This window comes from Macaca fascicularis, chromosome 6 (assembly GCF_037993035.2).
Source record: "Macaca fascicularis isolate 582-1 chromosome 6, T2T-MFA8v1.1".
NCBI classification, from domain to species: Eukaryota; Metazoa; Chordata; class Mammalia; order Primates; family Cercopithecidae; genus Macaca; species Macaca fascicularis.
The window spans coordinates 101863868-101890722 of NC_088380.1; the positions used below are offsets into that span (position 1 = coordinate 101863868).

General features: G+C 50.1%; 1 protein-coding gene across 1 annotated transcript; it reads left to right on the plus strand.

Moving 5' to 3' along the window:
- Nucleotides 1–1184: 1184 nt before the first annotated feature.
- Nucleotides 1185–19199, plus strand: LOC141406968 (uncharacterized). The gene is made up of 7 exons (XM_073993192.1): nucleotides 1185–1395; nucleotides 1498–1678; nucleotides 1827–1953; nucleotides 2094–2388; nucleotides 3420–4500; nucleotides 16610–16797; nucleotides 18165–19199. Exons 1-5 carry the CDS (start codon nucleotides 1185–1187, stop codon nucleotides 3614–3616), a joined length of 1011 nt encoding a protein of 336 aa, XP_073849293.1. The 3' UTR covers nucleotides 3617–4500; nucleotides 16610–16797; nucleotides 18165–19199.
- The last annotated feature ends 7656 nt before the right edge of the window (nucleotides 19200–26855 follow it).

Here is a 26855-nt window from a genome sequence, read left to right on the forward strand (position 1 = left end):
CACGCACAGGGTCGCACTGTGTCTAGGACTGCCTTTTCACTTATTTGTATGTCCTGAACATATTTCCATGTCAGTAGACACTTATCCTCGTAGCGGTAACAGCAATTAAATATTATTGCAGCATCTATTTTTATCATCATTTATTTAACTCGTCATGGTTGAACTGTTCGGTTGTATCTCTCGTTTTCTGTATTACAGGCAATTTGACGACAAATGACCCATCCCCTAATGTTCAATATACAAATATCTAGTGTATAAGGAGATAAGGGGTATTTGGCTAAAATACAATTCAGCGTGCCCCACCTTCTCCACATGTAATATGCTCTAAAAAGGCATGAATAATTAAATTAGCCCTTCTATTCTCCAGCACAGATCCTGAGCCCAGCGGTGGGTGCGGGTGCTTAGAGCCCCGGTCTGCTCTCCTACCCGCCAAAAGGCAAAGGCCACTCAACTGCCACCTTAAGACACCCAGGATTCTCCTCTTCTTTTTTATTAATAGAATAAAGCTCAGGCTCAGTGCATGAGAGCAGCGCTCTTCGACTTTGCATTCATCAGAGTAACCTAGATGGCTTGTTTAAAAATACACATTCCCTGGCTGCGCTCGAAGAAACTGGACTTCAGTGGTTTAGTGGGGGTGTGCATAGGCCAGGTGATTCTGAGGACCACGAGGGGTTAGGGACTGCCCCGTTAATTCCGGCCAATGGAGAGATCAGACCATTCAGCATTGTCTGCAGCATATTTCTTTTTCCTCTTTTGCAATGAATATTTGATGCTCAGCGGGATGAGCCCCAGGATGAGGCACACATGAAAGAAAAATCCATGCCTCTCCATCTTTTCCCCAGGATTGCCCTTTGGTGAGACTCTCTTTTGCGACTGCTTCACTTTCCCCGGTTCACAGAACAAACCTCTTCTTAGTCTCTTTTGTTGTCTCTTATCTGTTCAACAAACACCCACTGCGCAGGACCATCCTCCAGTAAGCCGTCCAGTGGGGCCGTTTGGGAGCCCTTCTTCGTGGGGTGAGCACTGAAGGAACCGGGGCCCCATAAGCCCGTGCTTTTGTCGGGGCTGCCCCCTCTCCCATCTCAGGGTACCTGGCACCAGGCTGTTAAGCTGTGGATAGGCAACCGCACATCCCATTGGGTGTGCGTATTTCAGCACGTGGAGTTGGCCAGTGAAGCCGGCCGATGTCGGCACAGCGTACAGCAGCGCGCCTGTCCGTGGGGAGGAAGGGTCGTCCCGCCTCCCCTCCAGGCCAGTCCTGTTGCGCCTCCTCCTGCCCCACTCTGACTTTCGCGCGCCCAGGGGTCTCTGAGGGTCGCGCCCGATACCCTCCTCTACCCCAAGGCTTCTTCTCCCCAAGGGCCGGGCTGGGGGCCCAGGAGCGTCACAGCCTCCGTAGGCCCCGGAAATCGCAACTTGGTCAAAGCTAAGCCTGCCGCGATCAGCTTTTCTCACCACCTTGGGGATCCACTCTCCGTCCGTCCTTCCCGACCTCAGGCTGCAGAGAAAACTTGGGGGCGGCGGTCGAGGAAGCCGCGCCCCGAGGCTCCCAGCACAGCCCCAAGAGGAATCCTGCCGGCAACAAAAAGCTGTGCGCGCGGCCGGGCGCGAGCCTCCGCGTCCAGGTGGGGTCTCCGCGCCCCAATTCCACCCCGCCCCGCATCGGCGCTCCCCGCAAGTGAGGGGTTTCCACACGCCCCGGCGTTCCCGCACACTCAGGGTCTCCCTCGACCCCCCGGGAGATGCTCCCCGCTTTCTATCCCGCCCCGCTCTGGCGCGCCCGGTAAACGATGTGACCCCGCCCCGCTGCGGTCTCCCCTCCCCAGGACACTGCCCCCGTCCCCACTTGTGGTGCTCGGGGCATCTCTAAAGCCCCCAACCAGAGTCCTCCAACCCACCCGCGAGGCTCGCGCACCAGCAACGCGGCCCCGCCCGCAGGGACCCCGCCCACCTGTGGCTCTACCCTCGCCTCTGCGGCCTCCCCCACCGCTAGCGCGGCCCCCACCTAGGACGACCCCCGCGTAGGTCCTCCTGCCCACACCCGCCCCCTCGCCAGCCCCTGCCCCAGCCCCTAGCCGTGACCCCGCCCCTAGCCGCGCCCCCGCCCCCGCCCCGCAGCCCCTCCCGTGCGCTCGGGTCCATCCCGTCACCGCCCATTGGCCCTGGGTCCGCTCAGGGGCGCCGGCCTGGCGGCGGTTCCGAGTCGGGCGCGCGCCGGCAGGGTTCCCATTGCCAGCGGCGCAGCCAGACTAGGGGCTGCCCTCCGCCTTCTCGCCATGGACGCGGACGACTCCCGGGCCCCCAAGGGCTCCTTGCGGAAGTTCCTGGAGCACCTCTTCGGGGCCCGCAAGGCCATCGGCGTGCTGACCAGCGGCGGGGATGCTCAAGGTGCGCGCCCCCCTCCCGGCGGCGAGGGAGTGACGGACGGAGGAGGGAGAACAGGGCGAAGTGGATGGGGCGACGGGGCAGAAGAGAGGGAAGCGATGGGAGGACCCGGGGAAAGGTGGGGAAGCGATGGGAAGAACCGGGGAGACGAGCGGGGAAGCGATGGGGAGAACTGGAGAGAAGCCCGTGACCCGGAGCGGCAGGGGTACCTGCGGGGCGGCGTGAGCCGGCAAGGCAGCCCCGGGGTCCTTGCCGGGTGGGGCGGAGGAGGAAGGGACACGGCGGTAGGAACCTCCGTCCGGAAGAGAGTGAGGTTTCCACCCCCTCCGGTTTATGTTTTAAATTGAGCCTGGCAGAGGGGGTCGCCTGGAGCGCCCTTGGGGGACGTTCTCCATCAGAGCTGTAGGACAGGGCCGGGCTTCCCCTCCGAAGCGTGAGTACAGCGCGATCACTTGCTAAGTGGCCCCCCGCCCCCTAACTCCGCCCCACGTCACCCCCCAGCATGTCGCTTTTCCGTTGGAAGAGTTTAAAAAAGGGTTTCCTAAAAGGATTTAAAAAAAAAAAAAAAAAAAAAAAGGGTTTCCTGCACTAGTTGCTTTTCGGCTAGTGACGATACCGAAAACTAAAATGGGTCCCAGGCCCTCCCCGCCAGCCTCTGCGGACGGGAAGGACCAGGAAGCGGGGACTCGGGGACGTCAGCGGAGCCGGGGCGCGGGCTCTGGGCTTCCCCTTCCCTGCAATGTAGAAGCGGCTCTCCAGGAGGGGCCCGAGTCTGGGCCCACGACGCGGGCGCGCCGGGAGGACATTTAACATTGACGAGCCGGAGGTGGTGGAGACTGTGCGCCTCAGGCCCCGGGTGCACGTGGGGGCGCCAGTGCCCCGACGGTGGAGCGTCCCGATCCTTGCAGCCGCTGGATGGTAGATCCGCGCTTCCCAGGCGAACGCTACCTGGGAGCCTTAGCGATCGCGCGGGCTGGAGACGCGACGCGCCCGGAGCTGGGTTTTGATTTTTATTTTCCCGGTTCCTCCTGCAGCAGATGCGTGGAAAGGCCCGGATGGCGGATTTCCTCCCGTTTCGGGACCGCGCACTGAACAAGGATGGAGCCGGGATGGGCCCCCAGCCCACGGCCCCGGTGACCTTCCCTTCGCCCTTGAGCGCGCGGGGCGGGCGCGGGTGCTGCAGGTTGGGGCGCTGTGGGCCCCGCCCCGCCCGCCGCGAGCGCCTACGTGATGCCGGGCCCGTAGTCTCCTTGCGCCCAGGCCGGGACATCCGTCTGCCACGCACTCCCCGAGCCCGCAGCGTAGCCTCCCCAGGCCCAGCACCCCCCGCGGGAGACCCCAGTGGCAGCGCCAGACTCCGCCCTGCAGCCCGACCCCCAGCGCCCCTGGGAAGTGCTCTGGCGTTAGCGTTCTAGTAAAAGGACCCCCAGCCTCAGCATTCCTCCTGTAGGGTTGGATTCTCAGAGAAAGAAAAGGTGATGCAGCAGACGCTGGGATTGGAGAAATTACCAGAGTGAAGTGGAAATAGTCTGGCCAGCGTGACTTAAACCGGCCCGGAGATGTGCAAGTACCAGTGGAACCGCCTGGGGTCGGGATAGGACCCAGAGTGGCTTCTCAGTCAAAGGCCTTCAGAAGCAGAGGGAACATCTTGAGTGACTTTACCCGGGCCGCGAAAGACAAGAAACCTTTGGCACGGGAAGAGGAACCGATCTCTGGAAGTCACCAGGGCGGGTGGAAGGTCAGGGGTTCAAGGTTATTTTGGAATTTAGGTGCTGTGGTTCCTGCACGGTGGCTCATGCTTGTCATTCCAGTGCATTGGGAGGCCAAGGCAGGAGGATCGCTTGAGCCCAGGAGTTCCAGAGCAGCCTGGACAACATAGTGAGACTCTGTGTCTACAAAAAAAAAAAAAAAAAAAAACACGAAAGAAAAACACATTAAGATGCTGTATGTATTGGAAAATATTGATGGGTCATTCTTTTGAGCTTCATGTCCAAAAGCTTGCTAAAATGCTTGGGAGTTTGTGTACAGGCATGTGAGATTAGGATACATTGGCAGAATCGCGGTGTTCTCTGTCATCCTGGTTTTGCCACCCGGGAGGAGTTACACATATTGAAGGTTAGTAAGTCCACGCCTCTTCTCTTCTGGGGAAAAAGGTATTTTGGAAACCAATATTATGTGGGAACGTGGCTTGGTTGGTACAGCCTTGGCTTAATGGGAGACAGCTGCCCTCAGCTCTGCAGGTGGCATCAAATACGGTGGCCTCGAGCCCACATGGGTCACACCTGGGCTGTCCCTGGGGAAGCCCGCCACGGCGGGTCACCTGGGCATTCTTTCCCTGGCAGAGCCGAAGTCACAATTTTTTTGTAGACTCTAAAGAGCTTTACCCTTCCGAGATATGATCTTGAACCTGTTGGAGCATTTGGACGCATTTCTTTTAAGGAAGTTCACCTCCAGATGTGCTCAGAGGGCCTGGTCTTAGCTGCCACAGATTTACAAATTCTTACAGTAAGTAGGTTATTCCTCGAGAATTTATCTGTTGTGCCCCCATTCTTTTTGCCATTTTATTCTGATTCTATATTAGTACTTGATTTTCCCTGACATAGAAGACTATTGCCTGTAGCTAGAGATCAGAGAACATATTCACATTCAAGTATTAATTTCAGGGGAATTATCTGTCAGATGTGAAATTATGGTAAAATTCCATATATTAAAATGACCATAGCTACCATTTGTTGAAAATATTTTGTATACTAGGAGCTTTACAATTCTCATCTCCAAGCCTAGATACATGATCCCAAGAGAGGCATGCCCTCATTTTGGAAGTGGGGAGAAAGACTCACAAAGAAAAATAACTTAGGTAAGGGCATGAGGGGCATACGTGATTGTGGTAGGAGCAAAACAGATCCTAATTCCAAATATTGTACTCTCTCTTAGACCATGAAGAGTGCTTATGTCTGGCTCTGTCACCCAGGCTGGAGTGTAGTGGTGCCATCATAGCTCACTGCAGCCTCAAACTCCTGGGCTCAAGTGATCCTCCTGCCTCAGCCTTCTGAGTAGCAGGGAAGACAGGAATGCACCATCATGACCAGCTAATTGTTATGATGATGATGATGATGATGATGATTTCTGTAGAGACAGGATCTCACTATGCTGCTGAGACTGGCCTTGAACTCCTGGCCTCCTCTAGTGAGCCTCCTGCCTTGGCCTCCCAAAGAGCTGGAATTACAGACATGAGCCATCATGTCAGGCCTCCACCATAATTTTCATGGGACTTTCTTGGTGAAGCTCCTTAATCTAGTTAATGCTCAAAAGTGAAGAAAACCCAACTTGCTCAAAATTACACAGATACTCTTTGGGTGGTTTTGTGAGGGGAATGGAAAATAACTTTTTATAGCGATAGGAGTCAAGGTGGCAAAAAATCATATTAAGGCTTAATACCAACGCGATGGGCTGCTTTCCTTCCCCCAGTAGAGTTCATATTATTTAATTATAAGATAAAATTGAAAATCTCTTTCCTGTATTCCTGACTCCCCAGGCCTTGAATGAAGAAAGTATTTCTCAGGCTTGGTTGTTGTTGTTGTTGTTTTTTTTTTTTTCCCCCTACTTCTTTGGGTATCTTCTGTCTCAGGCTGTGGGATTTTTTGTTTTTTGTTTCCCCCTGCTTCTTTGGGTATCTTCTGTTGTCCCAAGACATGTCTGGAAAATTAAATTGATTTTCACTCAACCTAAAACAAGCTCCGCAGCTCTTGATCGCAGACTGATCATGACTAAGTGCCCACCGCCACGTCACGCTGTGCCACACACCAAGAGTGACTCACTGTCTTAGTCACAGGTTGTGGCTTCTGCAGGGCCTGATGCCTGGTGGAGCTGAGTGTACTGGGAAGTCCAGGTGCATCCTTAGGGTGGGCTGGATGCGAAAGCAGCGTCCTTTTTGCCTGTGGTGACAGGAACATCAATACAGTATTTATAGAAAGTTCATATAAATTGAGTATCAACCTTTCCAATCCTAGTGAGAATAGCTAGCGTTTAGTGACTCTCTGTTATGTGGCAGGCCCTCAGTGATGCTGGGCACTGACTTATCCCCACTTTACACATGAGCAAGGGATGCCCGAGGTGTTCCAGCTTCCCTGAGTTCACAGAGCTCCGTGGTGTGGCCAGGCCCTGTGGCTGCAGCAGGGATGTTCAGTGCTGCGTGTAGCTGTGTCTTCGCTGTGACTTTCCCGTGCCCAGCACCACGCCTGGCGCTTGACAGGAACACAAATGTTTGCTGCCTGCCTCCCGCCTGGAATCTCCAGTGAGGAGCAGGAAACCAGGGCTTCTAGCTGTCTTCTTCATTCATGAAGTCCTTTAGAGGAATTCAACCCTCTCTAATCAAAAGTACCCAACATCCTCAGGTCAATATATATACACTGTTAAGACTTCAAGATTAGTACCTTAAAACCGAAGTCAGAAGTGTGAGGTTTCAATTGACTGGACATGCATTAGGTCAATGACATACATATTTATTGGACACCAGGCTTGATCCCCACATGGGCACCTTTGGTGTCTGAAGCAATATTCCTTGGGTGGTTTTGTGAGGGCAACGGAAAATGACTTTTTATAGCGATAGGAGTCAAGATGGCAAAAATGATATCAAGGCTTAGTACCAATGTGATGGGCTGCTTTTCTTCCCCCAGTAGAGTTCATATTATTTAATTATAAGATAAAATGGAAATCTCTGAAGCAACGCTTCGGAGCGCAGTCGGATGGAAGGGGAAACTGAGAACAGTGCCGTTTCGCCTCACACAGCTCCGGCGCCCCTCACCATCCTGTGCACACACATTCTTTGATGGGATCTTTTCAGTGTAAAGTGCAGTAATTGATTTTGCAGAAATTACTGGGTCTGGGAGGCAGACGATGAGTGATGGTGTCACCCCGTGGCACAGTGGGAGATTTATGTGATGGCATCATTTTCTATGAATGCAGACCGCTTTGTGTGCCATACTCGGAGGACCCTTCGAAGCTAGACATTTTGTCATCTTTCAAAAGAAGCATGTTTTCCTTCTTGGTTACAGAAACTAAAAGCTTTTGATACAGGACTCCAACCTTTTATCAGGGAGAATCAGGGCTCTTTAAATAAGTTCTACCAATCGGATGGGCCATCAGAAACAATTAAAATTAGAAAGATGAAGATACGGTAACAACGTGGTCAGGGCAAACGTCACGATACCAGATTGCACGTTCACAGTTGCCTTTCTGCTAAGAACGTGCGGGTGAATATGGAACAGAGGGCCATGTGTCAGTAGTTGGGTTGCGTTTTGTGTTTCTTTTCTACAAGCCCTTTCTGGTGTGTTTGTGTATATTAGAGAGTAGCTGCCCAGAGGCTGCCATTTCCCTCCCCACTCCTCGGTTCTCTCCATCTTCACCCCCAATTCCCAGTCCTTTGTTTGGAATTACAGTCATTGTGCTTGTCAGGATGGAAGAGGGAGCCAGACACATGGCAGACCAGAGCACTGAGAGGCAGAGACTTATAAGTCCTGCCCTGGCCCTGCAGTCTGGAGTGCTGAGATAGGGTCTCGGTGTTTTCCTCTGCAGAATGGAGGCATCACTCGGTCTCTGTCTTCTCTCCCTGTCTCTTTCTTCACTCCCCTCTTCCCTAACACACATCCACAGTGAAAGTCTTCAGGAGGCAAAAGAGAAAAGGCTGGACTGTGCTGGGTCCCCCAACCCCAGGGCCCATTTGCTGTCTTCCCAGCTTCCATGTGCCCAGAGCTGCCTGGGGGAGCCTTCGGAGGTTCAGATCCTGACTGTGTGGGTCTGAGTGAGGCTCCGACTCTCACCGATAGGGGGAGGGCGCCGGTGCTGCGGGTCCCCCTGGGGTCAGTGAGGCGGTTTGCAAATCCTGCAGATCAGCTTCTCCACTTCTCCAGGTTTCTCCAACGTGAGATGCTCCCAGGAGTCCTGTGGGATTGTTTTCTGACTTTGACCAGGATTTTGACGGAGAAGATTCATTAATATAGGACCGCTTGTCTTAACGTACATATGTAAATGATCTGATGTGAAGTTTTCTGAATGGAAAATGATTGAAAGGTTGGCATGCAGTAGACTTGGGGACTTCCTTCATATCTTTTCAGCTGTGTCTTACTACAATTAAGATTTTGTTTCTGTGTGTGTGGGTTTTTTTCAGATGGAGTCTCCCTCTGTTGCCCAGCCTGGAGTGCAGTGGCTTGGTCTGGGCTCACTGCAACCTCTACCTCCCGGGTTCAAGCGATTTTCCTGTCCCAGCCTCCCAAGTAGTTGGGATTACAGACTTGCGCCGCCATGCCCACCTGGGTTTTGTGTGTGTGTGTGTGTGTGTGTGTGTGTGTGTGTGTGTATCTTCAGTAGAGATGGGGTTTCACTGTATTGGTCAGGCTGGTCTCGAACTCCTGACCTCAAGTGATCCACCCGCCTTGGCCTCCCAAAATGCTGGGATTACAGGCTTGAGGCGCCACACCTAACCTTATTTCTGTGTTTCTGTAATCATTTCGCACATTAACCGACCGACTTCGGTGAGTCAGGGCAGGCTTTAGGCAAAAGAACCAAGTCCTTTATGCCCCTGGAGCTCTCACTCCTGCGGTGAGGCGTGGGTACAATGTGCCTGTAGCTGGACCTGAGAAGAAAAGCTCCAGTCTTATGAAAGGGCCCAGGGGAGCCTCTGGTTGGGGCCCTTTGACCTGACCCTACGGTGAGGGAGGAGTCGGTAGAGGAGGGTGGCCCAGAGGAGGACTTTGGATTTGTCTTAGGGGAACTGGGAAGCAGGTGGAGGGAAGCCGACTGACTGGGAAGCAGACTGACTGTCTCCGATTAAAGGTGGCTCTGTGGAGAGGAGAGGACAGGAGGAGAGGTAGTGAGTTTAGGGTCGCACAAGAAGTGGCCATAGATGGAAGCTTATGGGGTGGGGCATGTGGCAGGGCAGCCCTGTGCCCACAGACACACCCTGCCGAGGAGATCCAGGGACTTGAGTGTGTCAGGGCGTGGGGTAAATGGCCACTCAGCTATTACAGCCGGAAGGCAGAGCGTGTGAGCTGCGGCAGACACAGGCTGGTGGGGTAAAAGGAGAGTCTTCATAGCAGTGCTTAGAATAATAGAAAGTGGGAAAACCAGCAAAAAACTATCAACAGGAGATTAATGAATCCATTATGGCACCTGGAATGGAAGGAATTATTGTCAGCGTTTAATAAGGAGCTTTGTGCTGGTCGAAAGTCAAGAGGTGCACAGTACACTCAAGGGCAGTATTGAAGAGCCGAATCCAGAGCAGCTCTGCACAGTAGATCCCCCTGGGGCCAGAGGGGCCATTTGCAAATCCAAGCAGATCCCCTTCTTGGAGGTTTCTCCAACGGGAGCATCTCCCAGGATTGGGGCCTGCGTGGGTGGCTTGTGTTATATATGCAATTTTAAATGAACTAGTTGCCACATTAAAGAAAGGCGGGCCGGGACGGGGGGACACTGGGTGCCATGACTCACGCCTGTAATCCCAGCACTTCGGGAGCCCAAGGCAAGTGGATCACTTGAGCCCAGGAGTTTGAGGCCAGCCTGGGGAACATGGAGAGATCCAGTCTCTACAAAAAATACAAAACAATTAGTCAGATATGGCGTTGCACACCTACAGTCCCAGCCCCATGGGAGATTGAGGTGGGAGGATTGCCTGAGCCCAGGAGTTGGAGGCTGCAGTGAGCTGTGACTGCACAGGTTCACTCCAGCCTGGGCAATAGAGTGAGACCCTATCTAAAAAAAAAAAAAAAAGTAAAACAAAAAAAACTTTTATATTCAGCCCATTATTTGATAACAATCAGTTATTATGTTGATTATTAATATTTTACACTGTTTTCCATACTAAGTCTTTGAAATCCATTGTGTAAAGAATCTTAAAGTACATCTCCATGTGGACGGGATGCACGTGGCCAGCGGCTCCTCTGAGGGACAGTGTGGTCACGGCGATGGGTGGCGTGTCCTGCCTGTATGTAGAAGGTCCCCGTGTGGGTGTTTCTGCGAAGGCCCTGAGGGATGTGCAGGGGAGGGCCGACTCCGTCCCAGCCATGCAGAGGACCCTGGAATGCAGCACGCTGCCACCGCGCCCACGCCCCAGACCCTCTGCTGCCTGAGCTCTTTCCCAGATGTCCATTTAGCTAACCTCCCTCCCCTTCTTCCCTTTCCTTCTTTCCCCAAACGTCACTCTCAGGCAGGTCTGCAGGCTCTCCGCTTGTCAATGGCAGCCCTTCCCCTCCCCACCCTCTTAACACCCCCACCCCACTTGTTATTTTTCTCCTTAGTGCTTATTGCCATCCACCCCTGGGCATCATGCATTTGTTCACTGTGTTTCTTGCTTTCGGGTCTCTCCTGATCAGAACAAGCTCTGCCCAGACCAGAAACTTTCCATTTTGTCACCGACGCATCCACATAGCGCCCGGCAGCGATGGCACTTGGAGCACCTGAGGTCGACAGTGGGCCGGTGGTTGAGTGAAGAGCCCTACAGATTTATCTCAAGCCTTCCCCTGACCCTACCGGAAGACACGGTGGTCTGCACAGTCCAGATAGTCAGAGAGGCCCCCGGCTCGGTAACTTTGAACCGGTGGGGCTGGGGAGGGGGGAAGAGCACGTTGACAGAATCCCCCCTTGGTATCCCACCTCCCCATGCCTACATAATCCCTATATTGTCAAAGGAGAGACCCTTAGAAGGAGCTTTGGCAGCAGGAGTGAGATCAGCGCAGTGTAAGCTAATTTTCTGACAAACCAGTGGCAGCAGTCGGCAAACTGACTTTATTTCTCAAAAAGAATGTATCATCGAAATTAACAAGTGAGTGATCAGCAGTGTGGGAAAATTCAGGAAAAGCAGTTCAGTGCTGTGAGAGAGGGCGAGGCACGGAGCTTTATTACTCCAGACAACGGAGGAGGTAAAAGGATAGAACTGGATTATTTCATTAGATTTCATCTATTCGGTTTTTTTTTTTTTTTAGACGGAATCTCGCTGTGTTACCCAAGCTGGAGTGCAGTGGTGGAATCTCGGCTCACTGTAACCTCCGCCTCCTGGGTTCAAGCGATTCTCTTGCCTAAGCCTCCCAAGTAGCTGGGACTACAGGCGCATGCCACCACGCCTGGCTCAATTTTCTTTGTATTTTTAGTAGAGATGAGTTTCACCCTGTTATCCAGGATGGTCTCAATCTCCTGACCTCGTGATCTGCCTGCCTTGGCCTCCCAAAGCCCTGGGATTACAGGCATGAACCATCGCAGCCAGCCTATTCTTCTTTTTTTTTTTTTTTTTTTAAATACAGTTTAGATTTTATCAGAGCCGAATCCCAGGAAACTGAGATTTGTAAACTGGGATATCCAGCTCCTCCAAGTAGCCAGGAAATAAGGGTGACGTCAGTCATTCTTGCTAGACCCTGGTGTGGGCCGTGAATGACTCTGACTCAAGGAAGAAGCGGTCTTGTGACTCTCTTACCCTCACTGTGGTTTAGTAAGAAGCTGTTAAAAAGTGTGTCATGTGAAGAAAGTGATTTAATAATTGGTCAGAGTAATGACCACGTATTTCCTATGTAACCACTCCCTCGTTATCTCCAACTTTATCTTTGGTTCTCATGACAAGATTATCACTTCCCTGAAAACTGGGGTTTTTGCAAATGACGAAGAGGTGTTTTTCCAAATGGTAAGGTTCTTCTTTGGTGGGAAGATGTTTTCTCCTGGAAATCCTTAGGAAAGTTATTCGGCCAAAACGAAACGAGATGGATTATCCCCAGGATACCTGAGCTATAAGGACAATCTGTAGCTTGAGTGTGGAGTGAAAGACACTGAAACTGCCCTTTGTCCCAAATAGCTGTGTGCTGGGGCTCTAGAGAGCCCTAAGGAGATGGTGAAACAGGTGACGTTTACCTGTGAGGCTGAAAGCACTCATTGCCAGGCTGTGAAAGCCCGCACTGCAAGTGTGCATGTCTTCCTCCCTGTCCTGTGGGTGACAGAGCCTGCCAGTAAATGTTGGTGCATTTCCTTCTTACTTTTCATCCAACCATGTTCTCCTCCAACCTAACCCCTCACTGAATGTTCCTGGGGCTTCCTCAGGTTTCACCCTGCAGGGCCCAGCAGGAGGCAGCTGATTTGCAGTCCTCACCATTCAGAATTTCAGAAGGAGGGCTTAGAACCACACAGGCTCCACCCCCAGGCAATTAAGTGAGCATCTGGCCTCAGCAGGCATTATTTTCCTTCAAGTTCCCATTGGTGACTCTAAGGCACAGGCATTGTAATAGAGGAAATCAGGAAGTCTTGAAAGTTAAAATGAAATAAGACTATGGTTTACACTGCAGCTTCACCACTTCACTAAGGTCGTTACCTTCCAGTAATCAGTTTATCCCCCTCAGAGCCTCAGCTTTCTCATCCCTCCAGCGAGGTGTCAGGAGCTCTGCGGGCTTCCTGTGAGAATTATCCCGGTGAGGGCTCTGGCTGTGGGTGTGCAGTCAGCAAGGGACGCCCTACTAGGTCCCACCAAGTGCTGCCAGCCCCTGAGCTCAAGGATGACACGTGAAGAAAAGCCCTTCGCAATGTAGGGCTCCATCCCACCAATGTGCAAGTGAATAGAAGTCCTTTCAGGACCCAGTATTGTGTATTTTTAAGTGTGGTGCCCTGTCACCTGGAAATTGCTAGAAATGCAAGTTCCCAGGCTCCCTCTCCACCTGTGAAACCCTGGGGGTGGCCCAGCTACCCAGGGTGCGGTGGCCACTGCTGGTGATCTCCTGCTGTGGGGTGATGTCACTGTTCTTTCCGGGAGGGTGCAGGTGGACCCAGGGGTGGGAGGTGGGGCGAATCCCACAGGGACTTCAGGGACTGAGTTTAGTGCTGGGGTTCATTTTTACTCTGCACAGGAGTCTCCTGGGGTCACCTTGTGTATCATGTCCAGCCTTTTTTTTTTTTTTTTTTTCTGAGACAGTGTCTCGCTCTGTCACCCAGGCTGAAGTGCGGGTGGTGCAATCTCCACTCACTGCAAGCTCCTCCTCCCGGGTTCACTCCATTCTCCTGCCTCAGCCTCCTGAGTAGCTGGGACTGCAGGTGCCTGCCACCATGCCCAGCTAATTTTGTATTTTTAGTAGAGGTAGAGTTTCACCATGTTGGTTAAGCTGGTCTTGAACTCCTAACCTCAGATGATCTCCCCACCTCGGCCTCCGAAAGTGTTGAAATTAAAGGCATGAGCTACCATGCCCACTGGGCTAATTTTTAAGTTTTAGAGATGGGTTCTCACTGTTACCCATGCTAGTCTCAAACTCCTGGCCTCAAGCAATCCTCCCATATTGGTGTCCCAAAGTGCTTGGATTTGCAAGCATGAGCTACCACACCTAGACAAAAATTGATCTTTCATTTTAAACTTCATCTAGAGATGTGACAAAAACCAAATGGGGTATTTGTTGAAATACTTTATAACCCTTGTACAGTAATAGAGTAATCCAACTGACAATTTCACAAAACTCAATTTTTGGCAACAAGTTCAAGGTTATACATGTTAATAAAGATAACATTTATTCAACCAGAGGAAAAAGGTTACAATGATAGAATTTATCTTTTTCTTTACTATGTTGCCTGAGCTATGGTTAAGGTTTGGGGAACTGGTATCTTAAAGAACCTTCAGAAATTTCCCATTCTAGAATTTAGAAACAAACTTTACACTCTCGGGGTTGACAGAATCCAGAAGCAATCACCACCCCTAGTTTCCAGATGCTACTCTCCAAAGGCCCTTCCCCACTAGCCACAGAAATCAGAGCTCCCTGGGAAACAGACAGTTGAGCCTCTGGAGCAGGGAGGGCCTGGCTGTGCATGCTTTAGGGAGGTGGGAGTGGGGGCTTAGAAACCAAAGAAGTGAGACCAAAATGGGCCAACAGCTGTGGCAAATGTGGGAATAAAACTAAATTCCATCTGATCGCATAGTCTCAAATATGTACATATACAGAAATATTTCTGTGAGGTCACAGGGGTACTAAAAAACAAAACAAAGACTGGGGGGGGGAAAAGAAGAAAAGAAAGAACTCTCTTCTCCATGTTGGGCGCAATGACTCACGCCTGTAATCTCAGCACTTTGGGAGGTCAAGGTGGGCAGATTGTTTGAACTCAGGAGATCGACACCAGCCTGGGCACCACGGCGAGACTCTGTCTCTACAAAAAAAATATAAGCACTAGCTGGGCATGGTGGTGCACACCTGTAGTCCCAGCTACTCAGGAGGCTGAGGTGGCCCAGGAGGCTGAGGCTGCAGTAAGCTAAGACCATGCCACTGTACTCCAGCCTGGGGGACAGAACCAGACCCTGTCTTTAAAAAAAAAAAAAAAAAGACAGCCTCTTCTGTCATCATTAGAGGTAGTTCCTGCACCCCCCTCCTCCTCAAACTGGACTTCCCAGGGAGAGCAGCCGCCCCTGCCTTTTCCACAGAACCATATTTCAAGATAACCCGACAGCCCCAGCTGATGTGGAGCTCTTCTTTGAAGAAGTCCAGCAAACGAATGAAGAATTACAGAATTTGAAAACTTCACAAACTCTAATAAATGATTCAGACAATAATCCTCAATGAATATGAAAACCATTAATAGGTTGATGAGAAACTCATTATCACAGGACACCAGAAACTCAAGTGCACCAGCTGCTCCGTGGCTGAAGGGAGAAAGCAGATCTTCACAAGACAGTGGCCGACTCTCAGCATGCACCCCGCTGGCGTGAGACCCCCCCAGTGGAGGCAAGCAGGCCTCACAGGATGGTAGAATGTGGCCATCTATGCAGAACTCCCCACGAGGGACTCTGCTTCAAAAGGCACAGCCTGACTCAAACTAAGTCTTTGGATCTAAGTTCCAGTTCTCAGGAAACACAGGAACATGGCACCCAACACCACACAGAAGCAGCCAGGTCACCTGGAAAGTGAGAGCGCCCGGAGGAAACCCGGCCTGCACACTCCGCTGCCGTCCGAGAGGGTGCCCAGGAGAGACCCGGGCTGACCAGCTGCGATCTGTGGGACCCTGTGCCACAAACACTTTGAGGCGAACTAGAAGATTTGAATATGGAATAAGAAATAGGCAGTTTTAAGAAAGTATGTTTTATTCTATTAAAACTGAAAATGGCATTAGCTCATGTAAGAAATAATCCTCATGTTTTAGGGTCACAAATTCAAATATTTAGGGGTAGATGATGACGTTTATAATTTACTTCCAAAAACTTCACAAGGAAAAGGATATCTATTATGTGATAAGTGTTTAGGGGCTCATTATCCTAGTCTAATTTTCTGTATGCTTGAAAGTTTTCATAATTCTTTTTACGTAAAATAATCTTGCAAATATGTTTTTACATTAGCATTTATATGGAAATTATTAGTATTTTATATAATACATATTACTATATTATTATGATAATGACCTTATATTAGTGACATAAGAAACAAGCGATGTATCAGAAAGTGAGGATGTAATTAAGGTTCTGTGACTGCATCCACTATCGGAAGAGCACTTCTCCGTGCCAAGGACAGACTCGAAGCTTCACACACCCTGGGTCGGGGTGGGCACTATCCATGCACCCCCACTCTCCATGCAACAAAGCTGGAAGTGAGGCAAGAAGCTGGGGACCAGGACCCTTCTCTGGGGTTCTCTAAACACCGTGTTTGTAACCACCATGCTGAGCCCACTGAAGACTATCATTGTAAATGTCCAAAATCAATGTCCAAGTAAGATAGGCAAACTTAGGCCAAGAATTTTACCTACACTTAGACATTTCTTAAGCATCGCTAAATGTGAGAGAAGCCATGTCATGAAAATGTAAGAACACAAACAAGTCAACTTTTCACAATCCACCATCAAACTTTTCCAACAAAATATTACCTAGCATTGCTTGGGTGATAATGAGTGACATGAAATTGCTTAAGCTGCTCCCACGTAAGCTCCGGGATGCAGAGTGGGTCATCCCCAGAGACCACTGAGTACGTGTGGAGGGGAAGAAGTCTGTTTTGAAGGTGCTGGGAGAATATCCTCTCATTGTTTGTCTTGAAATGTGAAGTAAATAAATAAGAATATATACATATAGAATAATACACACACGCTACATTACTTACAATATAGCCAATTGATCACATTCTGTTGCATATGCCTGTAATACTTTGCAAATAAAACTGTTCTAATGGTATTAAAATTTAAAAAAAAGACACCCTGCAGGCATTGTTTAACACTGTATTCAATCACCATCACCCATGCACAGGACGCAAGGATTGAGAACAATGGACTTTTTGATGTGTGTTGCAACAAACTCATAGCCGAGGGCTGTAAATCGGAGGGATCACCAGGTCTGCCTACCAGCCACGAGGGAAGTGGTGAGAAGCTGTCACCCCAACTTGAGTTTCAAGAAGACTCCTTGGAAGAAAAGACCACCAAATTGAGAATGAAAAGGTAAGAAATAGTTCACCAGCTGAGGGGGGCTACGGAATTCAGAGAGCAGGCCACCCATGAGCCTCAAGGACACCAGCACAGGCAGGTTGTCAAAGTCACAAGGGGACATGAAGACACAGACGCAGGACAGCAGCTCTTAATCCAAAATGGTCTCAAGACTCCTTTACACCCTGAAAAATTAACCCATTTATGCCTGAGGTTGCAATTTTTTTTGTAAAAATCAGACCTTGGCAATAACCTTGAGCTGTAGGATATAAATGACTCCCACAAGCTTAGGATTCCGATAATGGAACACTAGGCACAGTTGGGTTTTAATGAGGACCCAAATAGCTTTTGATTATGTGGGCTTTTTTTTTGCCTGTGTAGGTACCTGTGTGTGTTTATATAATTTTTCTATATTCTAAATTAAAGTTGATTAAAAAATTAAAGTATTAAAAAATACTTATGCATTAAGGTAAGCCATCATTACATGTTAATATAAATATGTTTGAAAAATACTTCTCATAACAAAGTAAAACACTGACTACTTAGAGTGATGCTGTGTTGCCTTTTTTGCGAATCTCTGTAGTGTCTGGCTCAGAGGTGAAGCTGGACTCCCCCATCTGCTCTGTATCCAGCTTGCTGTGTATCACACACGTCACCACGCAGCCTCTAGAAAGTACACCATGTACTTGGGCAAGAATGAGTGAAAAAGACAATGTGTTGATAGTGGTGTGAAAATAGCTTTTCTCTCACTGTAGATCATACACGGGGGTCGTCAGACATGGTCTGAGACTTGCTGGGAAGGACAGCAGCCTGGCCCTGCTACCCCCTGGCTTCTGCTCACAGCACTGACCCCAGCTAATCCAAGAACATGTCACCTATAATGAGAATATTGAAGAAAAATCAACCATCTTCCAGATGTGTCTATATCATGATACGGTACATGGGTAAGGTAAACTGAACACAACATAAAAAAGAAAACTTACAAACGCTCCCTTCATCTCATTAAAGATGTCTCCTTTAAAGACTCATTAAAGATGACTCCATTAAGGGGCATCTGGGGGTCGCTAGGATTCTCATGTTCCAGCCGCCATCCTTCTTGCCTGAGGACAAATAATTATAAGCTGACAGTGACTCAAACACTAAAGTCTGTATCAACTAGTTAATCACTTATGACATACCAGAAATCCAGCTCACCTAAACCTGGGAAAAAGTGGCATCCAAATACACTGAGAGGAGATCCTGAAAGTCCTTGGGATTTTGTGTGGAAAATGCATACAGAGTATAATCACTAGCTGGGTTACAAATGAAAAGTGAAATTGTAAAATTTAACAGATTTCTACTAAAATTATTGAATCTCAAGGCTCATTTCCCCTTTGTCCTAGGACAGCAAGTTGTAGCTATTCTTGAGATGGGGCAGTGGCTCCATGCTCTGGCCCCCGACCTCAGCAGCTGTCCCAGCTCATCACCCTGAGTGCCAGCTTTCCCATCTCATCTCAGGATCTGCACTGGACGGGCACCAGGTCTTTCTTCAGTGAACATCTAAACTCTCTCAAGTGTCTCCAGAGACTTTCACAGGTCTACAAAGATGACCTCATTCTGTAGCAGCATGGATTTAACTTGCTCTTCGATGTCACTCCTTCACAGAGTGCACTGTTCATCGTCACCCCATCCATTAGCGTCAGTCTTACTAAAAGTCAAACATCAATGTTAGTGGTAACTCTGGAGGCCTGGCATTGTAGCGATATCCCAAGAGAAAATTGTTTTGAACCTTTCTGGGAAAAGTTCATGTACCTTTTATTCAAACGCTAGTTTTTATAATCTCGCTACCGTGTGGCTTTCCTGAAGGATGAAATTTCTAATGTCCTTCAGGTAGAGAGAGGTAAAAAGTATTCTAGAACATTAATTGCCCACTCCTCTCATCCCTTCTCAGAAACTAACTGAATTCCAGTGTGTGTGCCTGGCAAACCCAAACACGGTTTTCCGTTCAGGATGCTGGTCTTACCTGTGAAGGCGTTCATGAACGTGGAGAGGGACCGGTTCAACATTTTGAAGAAAGGGTCTCTGCACGGATACTTCCGAGACCCACAAAGGATGGTATGCTCAAGAATGTGAGGAACATCGGTACTGTCCATGGGAGTGGTCCGGAACTGCACGCTAGGGAAGAAGGAACGGCACGCCAGGAAGGGGGAGGAACAAGGAACAGAAGGCCAGCGACGGGGAGAAACAGAACGCTAGGGAAGGAGAATGACTAGAATACAAAACGTTCATCTTAGTGCTGTGGACACAGTTCCCAGACGCATCATCACCTCGGGCTACTAGAAATCATTCTGACACCACAATCCTCCAACCCAGGGTTTCCCAACTTTAATGTAAATCATTGATTCAGAATATAAAATTATATTTTGATGAGATTGTAAGTCCGTGTAAGCTTTTCCTTATTTTTCAAGATGTTCTGTCAATAAAAATACTAGTGAGATGATATTTAAACCACGTAACATACAGTCAGTGCTTTAAACCAAGCTTGTCTAACCCACAGCCTGCAGTCCGCATGCTCAGGATGGCTTGGAATGCATCCCAACACAATCCCTACACTTTCTTAAAACATTGAGGTCTTCTATTTATTTTTTTTTAGCTCGTCAACTGTCCTTAGTGTTAGTGTATTTAGTGTGTGGCCTAAGACAGTTGTTCTTCTAATGTGGCACAGGGAAGCCGAAAGATTGGACATCCTTGATTTAAATAAAACATTCAAGACCATGTTCTTACAATGCACCACGTACCTGAACAGATTATTCGTGTCTTCTCTGGCCAGGTGTAAATACCTGTCTCCTCTATCATCGTGGCTGAGCTTCATGGCCGTCAGGAACAGCTCGGGAACAGATGTCACCTGAGTTAACCAGAAAAACACGAGCAGTTAAATGCAGACAAAATAGCCTGTGAAATGGTGATCTTCGACACACTGAGAAAGCTGGCTTTTCTGCCTGAAGTTAGATGATACCGGGAAGCCAGTATTTCAGAGCTGGAGAGAACAGAACTGTCCTGCCCAAGTCCCTTATCCTACAAACAAGGAAAGTAAGACCTAAAGAAGGCAAATGAGAATGTGTGCGTATTTATGTATATTTTTGAGTGCTTATTACTGACTAGGTATTTTCCATTTTTTTATTTTTAAATTTTTTATTCTGTTTTGGCTAGGCATTTTCTAATCATGTCACATAGAATCCTGTGAGGGAGGTATTCTCATCCTCATTTACAGATGAAAAAACTGAGGCTCAGGGTGATGAAACAAGCTGCCCGAATCAGAGACAGGATTCACCCTGGTGTCTGCCCTTCCCACGGTACTGTGCTGCACCTAAATAACACAGCACCCTTTCCAACGCCTGCTGAGTGCCTCCTGCTTTTGTGTACTGCACCTCAGTAACACAGCACCCCTTCCAACATCAGCTGTGTGTCTCCTGTTTCTGTGCATATAATCTCCTGTAGTGCGAAGCACAGGCCTGCAGGAGGGGCAATGCTGGAGTGGGCTAGTCGGCGACAGTGGGGAGAGGGTCCGGGATCAGTCTTTGCTTCTCCTAGTTTGGGATGGATTCTCGATGGTAGCTGTAAGCACAAAGCTGGGGCTTCCAGAACAGCTGGAGGGGCTGGGAGGATAGAAATGCCCCCCAAAAAGATGAAAGGCTCCCCACTCCTGGGGCAGGGTGGAAGGTCTTCTCCTACCTTAGGCAAGCCTCCTGGTAAGTGTCCATACTCCTCGGTATGAAAGAAACTGTCTTCTCTTCCAGTCATGCCAGCCGACCCAGCCCTCTCCCTCAATCACATACCACGTCCCTGTGATCACCACATCACTTGCCACCCCCTCCGTCCAGGTACCATGAGTCACCTGGCCAAGCGCACACAGCAAGTCGCTGGCAGAGGTGAGACCTCGGGTCTCCTCAGCCCAATCTAGGGAGTCTGCCATCCAACAGTCATGCATAAAGCGGCCCACTACGACCTGCATCATCTACCGCTGTTAAATTACTTGTTTCCAAGCTTACCGTACTTTGTATCAGATGATCAATGCATTTAAAATCAGCAGATACAGTGAGATGTCTGCTTTCTAATAATATATAGCTTTAATAATAATAGCGTTCATGGTAGCTATTTCTCAAACAAGAAACATGACTTATCGTAAGTTTCTATGGCTGGACACAGTGGCTCACACCTTTAATCCCAGCACTTTGGAAGGCCAAGGTGATATGGTTTGGCCTCGTCCCCACCCAAATCTCATCTTGAATTGTAGTTCCCATAATCCCCACATGTTGTGGGAGGGACTTGGTAGGAGGTAATTGAATCATGAGGGCAGTTCCCCCATGTTATTCTCATGACAGTGAATATGTTCTCACGAGATCTGATGGTTTTATAAGGGGCTTCCCCCTTCACTTGTCATTCTCTTCCATACCACCCTGTGAAGAGCTGCCTTCCACCATGATTGTAAGTTTCCTGAGGCTTCCCCAGCCATGCAGAACTGTGAGTCAATAAAAATTCCTTACTTTTTGGCTCATTCATTATAAATTACCCAGTCTTAGGTATTTCTTCATAGCAGTGTGAGATTAGACTAATACACAAGACAAGAGGATTGCTTGAACTCAGGAGTTTGAGACCAGCCTAGACAACAAAGTTTCCACCTACACCTACACCTACACCTACGCCTACACCTACACACACACACACACACACACACACACACACAAAATGAGCCAGGCGTGCTGGCACCTTGTCCCAGTTGCTTGGGAGACTGAGGTGAGAGGATCGCTTGAGCCCAGGAGTTCGAGGCTGCAGTGAGCCAAGATCACACCACTGCACTCCAGCCTGGGCGACAGGGTGAGTCCCAGTCTCAAAAATAAGTACATTTCTATAAAATTTGAAAAATAAAGGAGAAGAATCTACCACTCTGGGTGAGGCCCTTATTAATAGTAGCCAGTACTATAAACTCAGGTGTCTGTTTGCCTGACCTTTGCAGGATTTCACAAATGCACTAAGTCTGTTGTCAGGACTCCCATGCCTGGACCTTGCCTGGAACCCCCTAGTCACTTGCCTGGCTCCCTTTCTGGAGCCCTGCCCAGAGGCAGCTGCTTTCTCACACCACCCTGTCCAGCTCTTCCCTCTCCCCCCAGCAGCAGCAGCTCCCACTCCTCCTCCCGCCCTTGTCCTTGGCCCTCCGCATGGCATCCACCATGTGCCTCCAGTCACACCGACGTCAGTCTTTCTAGACAGTAAGCTGTTTGTCTTTTACACTTGCTACAACATCAAGCATAGCACAGAGCCAACAGCTGGCCAAATATGTGAAGTGTTGTCATTTTAGTTACTATGCTAAAAAAAAAAAAAAAAAAAAAAAAAGGAAAAGGTTTAAGCAAATAACAAAACAAAAAACAAATGAATCCATTTTAATATAAACCCAAGTAAGTATAGGTCCACAATTTCTTCTTTATAATTTTGAAACCCAAGTGGCTCAGAAAACTGAATGATTCTGCAGAAGTTTACAGCAAACTATTTGATGGCAAAACCTGACTGAACAGATCAGGGCACTGAGTCTTCGTGCTCACACTCAGCGAATCATCAGGTTTGGCCGCAGAAACCCTAGTGTGTCTAGGGTTTCTAGAAGGGCGTGCTATGTTGGGCGGGGCTGTGCAAGTGATGGGAGGAGCTTAGTGAGGGGTGGCTCTTTGCAGGTGAGGAGTGGAGCCTAGTAGGTGGGGATGCAGGTGAGCTGGGGCTTGGGGACGGGGCTTGCAGGAGATGGGGTGGAGCCAGTGGGGTGGTGCTGCAGGCAAGCTGGGTCTTGGGGGCGGGGCTTGCATGCGAGAGGCCGGGCCTTGTGGGGGCAGGGCTGGCAGAAGAGGGTGGGGCTTGGTGATGGACAGGGCTGTTCAGGTGAGGGTAGTGGCCTCGTCGGGGGCTGCTGGAAGCTGGCCAGGTGAACCTTGGTAATCCTCTCTGGCCTTGGTCCTGTGGCTCAGGCTGTGCCCAGCAGGGAGGGCGGCCCGATCGAGCTGCGGTCTTCACCCTGAGAGCGAGGGCTCCTTTCCCCAGCGCAGGTTAAAGCACCGTGTGTCCACCTGTGCAGTGGCTGGTCCCCATGTGACCTGGAGGGCAGAAACCCTGGGTCCTGCCGCTGGTCCAGGGCTTCTGCTTCCCCTTCCTGCAATTCCTGGGAGGGTCTGTGTGTCCAGGGGGCTCTGATCCCTGCCTCAGGACCACGGGTGAGGGGTCAAGATCGCCCGCTGTGGAGCTGGCCCGGATCTTGGTTCTGTGGATCCTCTCTGTGTGGTTCTGGAGCAGTTCTGTCCTCAGGAGAGGGATCCTCACAGCTGCCTCGTGGTGCCGTGAGAAGAATTAATAGGACAACCCCCGGGTAACTGCTCGTAGCCCTGTGCAGGGCCAGCCCTGTGTCTCCACCAGTTCCTTCCCTCTGTGTTCCCCACTCTGTCACATCGCCAGCCTTTATTTCCTTTTCCTTGGACCCAGGCAGCGAGTGCCCCGCTGGCCTTGGCAGCCGCTTCTCTAGCCTGTCATCAAATCACTTCCTGACGGACAGCACTGACCAGCCATTGGTGTCACCAAAGCCCCACAAAATAGAACCCAACTTTTCTATTAAGCTGTGCAGAGCTGTCCCAGCCCCACTTCCCACAGGCTGGCCTCATTCACCATGGGATCCGTGGTTCTCACCTGGGGCTGGGGGTGCCCCTGGCATCCGGTGGAGAGTGTCAGGGATGTCCCTCCAGGCCCAGTACAGTCCCCCAGACAGTGGCCCGCAGACAGCAGCACCCAGCCTGATGTCTCTGTGGCTTCCGGTTCCCCGAGGCCAGCTGTGCTTTGCTGCCTCTTCATCCTCTCAGACGGGTGCCCTCTCTCCACCTTCGCTGGTTAGCAGTGTTCCATCCATTAGAGCTCAAAGCACTGCCTCCCGGCAGCGCAGCCCCTCCTCTTGGAAGAAAAAAGGGCCGGGCACGGTGGCTACATCCTGTAATCCCAGCACTTTGGGAGGCCGTGACAGGCGGATCATGAGGTCAGGAGATCGAGACCATCCTGGCTAACACGGTGAAACCACGCCTTTACTAAAAAATACAAAAAAAACTAGCCGGGCAAGTGGCGGGTGACTGTAGTCCCAGCTACTCTGGAGACTGAGGCAAGAGAATGGCGTAAACCCAGGAGGCGGGGCTTGCAGTGAGCTGAGATCCGACCACTGCACTCCAGCCCGGGCCACAGAGCGAGACTCCGTCTAAAAAAAAAAAAAAAGAAAAAGAAAAAAAAAGAAAAAACAGGCTGTGGTGTTTGAAAAACAAACAAAACCGTTTGGTTTGTTAGTTTGTTCTTCGACCTTCACAGGCTCCTAGGTCACACGTTTCAGTGTCTCAGCGAGTGTCTTTCTGTCTGGAAGCCGTATCAGCCTCTTGTTTGATGATGTCAGCCACAGCAGAAAGAAGCACTCCATAGGCCCCGTGCTCAGCACCTTGGCATGAGCTCTTGCCATCTTCTGTTCATGCTCATCACAGCTCTGTGCAGTGGGCGTCCTCCTGATCCATGTGGGATGATGGAGGCGGAAGGGTGAGTGATGGCAGGATCACGTGAGGGGTGTCTCCCGAGGTAGGGAGGGGAACCGGCCCAGGACCTCAGTGCGCATCGCATCCTTCTTCCTCCTCTTCTGCCTCTCTGTGACTATTTGACTCAGGCTGCAGGGACAGACATGAGTATGTGCAGAGCGTGTGTGCTCCCCTGGGGGTGTGTGCTCATATTGGCAGGGAGGGATGTGAGCGTGTACAGAGCGTGTGTGCACACCTCGGTGGTGTATGCTGGCATTGGTAGGGATAGATGTGAGTGCATACAGAGTGTGTGCTGGCATTGGCAGGGACAGATGTGTACAGAGCATGTGTGCACACATCGGGGGTGTGTGCTGTTGTTGACATGGACAGACGTGAGCGTGTACAGAGCATGTATGTACCCCTGGGGATGTGTGCTGGTGTTGGCTGGGACAGATGTGTACAGAGCGTGTGTGTACACCTCGGGGTTGTGTGTTGGTATTGGCACGGACAGACGTGAGCGTGTACAGAGCGTGTGTGCACACCTGGGGGTGTGTGCTGGTGTTGGCACGGACAGACGTGAGCGTGTACAGAACGTGTGTGCACACCTGAGGGTGGGTGCTTATGTTGTTTTGTAAGTGGCAAATACGTAGCCCTTGCGTCGGGTGGCCCTGCGCCCGTGCTGAGTCTGTCAGTGGACCTCGGGTTGGGGTCTCCATCTCCCCAGACAGCACTCGAGTGTCTTGAGGTTTCAGATTCTTCTTCTCCAGGTACTTGGGCCTCCTCAGGACCAAACATCAGAACGAGCCAACTGCAAACTACAAGAACGTTCAAATCCATCTTCAGTAGGAAAAACAAAAGCAATTGGAATAATTTTCCAACATGACCCCGTGGCTAAGCCATTAGATACTCCAGCCAACAGATTGAGTCACTTTAAAATTCACACCGATTAAAAAGGTTTTGAGAGTTGCAGAGCTTTGCTGCTAAACTTTGAAATAATTGAAGCGTTCTGCTCCACTTGCTTACTAACTAGGGTTGGAGATAACTTTCAGTCCAAAGTAACAACCTTCTAAATCCAGCTTAGATTCGATGCTCCCACTGACACAGGAAGAGACAGTGGCCCTTCCTTGTTCATTCTCCTGTGTTCACATACTTTGTCATTTTTTTTGTATCCTGATCATCACTTCTGCTTTTCCAATTGAAACTAAAGGGAGTTTAGTTCTGTTTTGGAGAAGCTGTGGTTAGTGGTTTCTTTTCATGGTTTGCTTAATCTCTTAAGTCTGGTGCTTACGTTTACCCAAAGGCACTTTTCTTTAGTATGACGATGCCATTGCCCAGGGCTTCTCCTTCCATATCTGCTCCCCAGGAGGCCCCCTAGGAATGGGTACTGGAGATCCAGCCGCTCTCTGTTTGCCATTTTCTGTGAGTCCAATGTAGGTTTGGCTCAGAGAAGAAAACAGACCTCCGGGTTAGGTGCCCCTGACTGCTTGCTTGTGAAATGTTTAACGATAAGGTGCCTTCCAAACTAATTTTACACATTCAGAGTTGTAGCTTGAAGTATCACTGCAGTCATAAGAACAAGAAACACTCCCATAAAGTAGATAGGCAGAAAAAACCACAACAATTTAATAAAGTACAAATAAAATGGTGTTGTAAGAATATACAGTGGGAAATGCTCTTAGTCCAGCCAGATTGGTATGGCGTCCTCTTGTAAATACATTCAGCCACGTGTGGCCCTGATCACAATCACTACTGTGAATTGTGATCCAGAATGTTCTTGGGGGGCCAATGCCTGGACTGTGCCAGCAGCTGAGTCTGATTGGGCATCATGGCGGTGATGTGCTTAGAACGGCCAGCTGGACTGAAGGGTGGCCACCCGTGCACTCACCACGTGCAGTCGTTATTCTGGTGATGGAGTTGCACGCGGCGCGGCTTGTCCACCTGGCCTACTTAAAGTACCGGGAACCCAACTGCGGGCGGGTGCCTCCCGACATGGGAGCTGTCTTTTTTATCCAGGGCCCTCTGGTGCTGCAGACACTGGCCGCCGGTCCTTGAGCCCACGGGGAGGCACCAGAGGGCTCTGCTGGGCCATGGCTGTCCCCGAGCAGGTGGTCAGTCATTGCTTGTGGAATGGTCCATGGCCTGTGAGTTTATTCCCGGGGTCTGTGTGGGCAAGGTTAACCAGTTCACAGCTGGGCACTTACACTGGTGACACTAAAGTGGAATCTATATTAGCTCGCATGGGAGTGCGTGAGGAGCTGGGAGGGTGGGGGAGGCTTGGCCCTAGCACTGGAGCCCGGGCTCCTGACATTTCTGCGTCTTCCTGTTGAGGGGTCACCAGGGCCCCTGTGGGTCCTGAAGACAGTGGATGCCCTATGGACAAGGGGATGAAGAAGACTCTAGAGGCTATGGGAGGCAAAGAGACAGTCGCTCCCCCAGAGCCAGCCCTGTCGACACCTCGAAGTTAGCTGGTGGGACCTGTTTTGGACTCCAGCTTCCAGAAATGGGACAAAATAAGTCAGT